General features: G+C 39.0%; 1 protein-coding gene across 6 annotated transcripts in view; it reads right to left on the bottom strand.

Annotated features, from left to right (window-relative positions):
* Window positions 1–5,000, bottom strand: part of LOC135209047 (anoctamin-10-like) — a 269,749-nt gene that overhangs the window by 181,336 nt on the left and 83,413 nt on the right. For all 6 annotated transcript variants that reach the window (XM_064241591.1, XM_064241595.1, XM_064241596.1 and 3 more), the window contains exon 2: window positions 3,705–3,873. In XM_064241591.1, the coding sequence (XP_064097661.1) occupies window positions 3,705–3,791 (87 nt within the window). In that variant the 5' untranslated portion in view covers window positions 3,792–3,873. The remainder of the gene's footprint in view (window positions 1–3,704; window positions 3,874–5,000) is intronic.

Here is a 5,000-nt window from a genome sequence, read left to right as displayed (position 1 = left end):
GAGGAAGCAACAATTCCCTTCGACGAAGATCCTACAGACCTAAGAAGGGTCAGCAGAGTTGCATAACTTTCTCCACTGACCATAGGGAAGATCAGCTCAGCAAAGGCACTCTCCCTCACTGACTTATAGAAGGTCAGGTCAGTTATGGCATTCTCCCAGTTGATCTGGGGAGGGTTGGGTGAGCTGCATAAATCCTCATTAGCCTATGGCGTGTCAGGTCAGCTGTGGAAATCTCAATGACCTAGGGCAGATTAAATCACCGATCGACTGTGGAACTTCCCCACTGACACAGAGTCAGGAGGTCAGAAGAGGTGTTCTCCTCTATTGAACTAGGAACGGTCAGGTTAGATGTAGAACTCCCCAAGCTGACCTAAGGAAGGTCAAATCAGCTGTGGGACTCCCACAGTTGCCCTAGGGAAGGTCAAATCAGCTGTGGACTCCCCATTAACCTAAAGAGGGGTATGGAACTCCTCACTGACCTAAGGATGACGAAGTGGGATGTGCAACTTCCCCACTGACTGTGGAAATATCCTACTGACCTATAAGTAAGGTGAAGTAGCTGTGTGTATCTCACACTATTGAAATAGGGAGAGTCGTGTTAGCTATGGAACGATACTAACCATGCTCAGTAATATGGGATCTACTTGAGGCGTTTGCAAAAAAAAAAAATAGAAAAAAAAATTTACCTTCTAGTACCACCACTGACTTTATAACTAATTTACTGCCTCCCTCCTTTGTGTGCGCTCGCGTATTAAAGTTCTGAATCCGAAAAAAAACTGAATTAGCCTTTTACTTCCTCGCTGGGATTCGGAGGAAAAAGCCTCTTGAAGTTATTTTCCTTTAGGAAGATAAATTCAAATGCGTCCAAAAAGTCAGGGGCGCTACGAGGTCGCAGGAGATATTTAAAATAATATGTGGCCTTCAATGATCAATTGGACGAGGCAGCAGAGAAACCTAGGAAATGCAATGTTAATGTGGTTGTTTACAATCTACCTGCCGGGACGATAATAATTCTGGTCCCTCGTTATACTTGCTCTCATAATTTGTGTCAAGTTTAATTCAGGTTAAAACTGGTTCCGTTCCCCTTGGGAGAGAAATATGGCCATTACGGACAGCTGGCGTTCATTATACCTCTTACTGTTATTCATTATTTGTACAACGTTAGAATTCATACCAGCCAACGAGAGAGAGAGAGAGAGAGAGAGAGAGAGAGAGAGAGAGAGAGAGAGAGAGAGAGAGAAGGTTTATTATGAAAGTATTTTGTTGTTATACTTAAATTGTTTCTCATTTTTAAATGTATAACCTTGGTATTTTAACCAGCCATTTGAGAGAGAGAGAGAGAGAGAGAGAGAGAGAGAGAGAGAGAGAGAGAGAGAGAGAGAGAGAGAGAGAGTTTAATATGAAAGTATTTTGTTGTTATACTCAAATTGTTCTCGTTTTTAAATGTATAACCCTTAGTACATTCACCAGCCATTTGAGAGAGAGAGAGAGAGAGAGAGAGAGAGAGAGAGAGAGAGAGAGAGAGAGAGAGAGAGAGAGAATTTAATATAAAAGTATTTTGTTGTTATACTCAAGTTGTTTCTTATTTTTAAATGTATAACCCTTAGTATTTTAACCAGCCATTTGAGAGAGAGAGAGAGAGAGAGAGAGAGAGAGAGAGAGAGAGAGAGAGAGAGGAAATTAGGTAAAATTGGAAAGAAAAGCAACGAATGACTTTTTGCGGCCTTGACGAATGCACTGTGACCGCAACAATCCCATAACTGTAGCACAATCCAACACGAAATATCATTGTCGGCGAGGTCATAAAAGCAGTATTTTGCTCTTCGAGACATGAACAAGGCAGATAGATAAGCGAGAGAAGAAAGAAGCAATTATTATAAAATGAAAATGGACGATAATTCTACCCTTCGAGCTGTTCGTAAGTGAATATGTTCATTTTTCATTGAAGATAAATGGAACAAAGACGACCTACATTCCAAACTTGTTATGGAGATGATTAAAAGGTTACCAGACCTCCGAAAATAGCCACGTCAACGCTACAGTAGAAGGAATTGACAGTATTATAAACACAGCATTAAATACTATATATATATATATATATATATATATATATATATATATATATATATATATATATATATATATATATGTGTGTGTGTGTGTGTGTGTGTGCGTGTGTGTATACATATAGGTATCATGTATATAGTATATATTATATATATATATACATATATTATATATATATATATATATATATATATATATATATTATATACACTTCAGAACAACTGGCTCCGCCTGATGGAAAAAAAAGACAAGGAAAATATTGGCAGCAATTACGACCTAGAATGACTGGCAAAACTATGAGGGCAAACAAATCGCGGGTGGGTAGACAAGGCCCCAGACAGGATTTTATCTCAGATATATCGGACTAAAATGACCTACTTACAACAGTGTATGAAAAGAACTTATAATAATCCTTAAGTTTTTGATTTGCGGGATTAAATGCCCAATAACTCATTTTAAATTAGTCTTAATTCTCATGATCCACAAAATGCATGAGCTACAATCCAACAGTAAGTATAAGCTTACCAGCAATGAATGACTGCCGAATGAGAAATCAAATTAAACAAATGATATAGAGGCCGCAGTTATCCACAGAATGTAATGTTAACTGACCAACACCATTGAGCCTCATCTTCCAGAGTACCAAAGAACTGAGGCTAAATGATTTGAAAATGAGTGTTTTAATAGTGGCACATCTCAACAACTCACAAAATAGTGTCAATTAACTCTGAATGCCTCACAGACAGTACACTAATCGTAAAATCTCTCACCAAATCATATAAACTGACCAGCATTTTTAATGCCTTGGTGACCGAGTTGCTTGACGTACTTGAAATACCAAGAGTTGTGTTTACATAAAAAAAAACAACAGAATATATAATGAAACATTACTTTCACATACAAACAAAAACGAACTTCAAAAAACTGTAAGAAATCTCTTTTGTATTTGGCCATAAGTGACTTGACAAATAAAAAAAATATAACAACAATATCAATAACAAGAAAAAACACAAAAACGAATACCCCGAATGATAACATGGGAGACACAGGTCTGTAGAGCACTTGAATATTTTAAAGAATTTTAATAATCAAAGTCTGTGAGGGGTAATCCCGAATATCCTGAATGCCGAAAAAAAGTATATGATCAAAAGATATAGAAACACACACTGGAAATAAACAACCAACTAAAGTTGCACAGAATAATTGTAATGATCTGACTGGACATATGATGAATACAGACTGGAGTCAATTTGAATGATCTTTGTATAAATAACCTTTTAATCTAGATCAGGGTCTCAGCATGGACACAATACCCACATACCCATCATCTTAAATGACCTTCAGTGACGTTAAATTTTACAAGATGACATTATGCCTAAAGAAAACATGTTCCTTAAGGCCACCATTAAGGCTCAGTTATACCTGCGCAGTTATGCTTGTGCAGGCAAAAATGAACGTTAGCAGGTTCAGTTTTGCCTGCACAGGCAGACTGTGCAGGCGTAACCGCGCAGGTATAACTGAGCGTTAGTGGCGGCCTTTACACGAACCTAAAAGCCGACACTTAAGACATAAATCTACGTGAAATGACCTGAGCTGACATGAGAAGCCACACATGACCCAAGTCGACCTAGAATTACCTTAATGACATATATAGTGGCCGGGATGTGCGACGCTCCGGGTCCTTCGGGTGAGTCGACCTCGTCTTCACTGTCGGAGGGCTGCATGCTGGTAAGTCAAAACCCAGGTCGGGAGGTCGGCCCAGGTCAGGGGAGGTCACGTGACAGTTCCGAGGGGCGCGGGCCAGGGCTGAAGAGGGACAAGATGCATAGTTAGTGGTCTTTTTACAGCGAAGACTTATTGTGGAGAAATTGGTCACTGACTTCAATTAGTGATTCGATGTCGTGGATAGTGTGAGTGGGCTAGAAAGGCTGTGTCAAGTTGTTAAATCGTCGCAGAATATGAAAGAATTGACATAGCTGCAGTTTAAAGGAGTGGGTGTACAAGTTTTGTTTATTATGACTTATTTAAGAATATTAACAATATTTTCTTGTTAAACACGGCGATATTTACAAGGGCAACACAGGAAAACAACTCAAGTTATAATCCGGGACTCTAAATGGTGATCCATCCTGATAATAAAAATACTCATAAGACTTACAAATACTTCATAACTATCTACACTTCCAGGAATGCAAAAGTTCTCGTCATATCCATATGCATTTTTGAAAAAAAAAAAAAAGGCAGAAACCCGACTGATCCTGAGTAAACCGAAAGTAGGTCGCAAGGAAAGAGTCGATGTTAACCAATCCTGTAGCTGTTCATAAAGAAACGCAGATATGTCATAACACAGTCAGTCTTGACAAATCCTAAACCAGTTTGTAAAGGAGACAGGGTGGCGCGAACCCCATCGATCATGAAAAAAGCTCAAGAACGCAATCAGTCCTTATATGCCACAAAAGCCTTTAAAGAAATAGAGTAACATTTGCTCAGTCGATCTAGATAAATCCGAAAGGGAAAACAACTTTTAATTACTGGCAAAGTTTATGGCATTTCATTACCAATCTGATACAGGAGAGCATGGCATCCAGCAAAGTTGAACAATTGCTTGTAAATACACAAAAATATAGGGGATCCCATTGTTATACTAATATAGTAGCCAAAGCAACCTTTCGCTTATCTCTAAGTACCTTGTAAACAAGCAGAAAAGTACAGGAACCCACACGCAACCAGATACGGGAACACAAGAAACCTTCTCACGTTGCAAAGTACTTTGCAAACAAAACAGACAGTTGCAGAAGCCCAATAGATAGTCTCAAATTGCAAAGCAGCGCGCAAGCAGAGACCGATAAAGGAACCTGAGCAAATTCACTGCCTTCCAGACCAATTTGGAAACGGTCGATATAATCCAGCAGACCGCAGTATGACTGGGCTTA

Source organism: Macrobrachium nipponense, chromosome 37 (assembly GCF_015104395.2).
Source record: "Macrobrachium nipponense isolate FS-2020 chromosome 37, ASM1510439v2, whole genome shotgun sequence".
Classification (NCBI taxonomy): Eukaryota; Metazoa; Arthropoda; class Malacostraca; order Decapoda; family Palaemonidae; genus Macrobrachium; species Macrobrachium nipponense.
The sequence above is the reverse complement of the archived record's forward strand: the minus strand, read 5'-3'. Positions and strand labels throughout refer to the sequence as shown.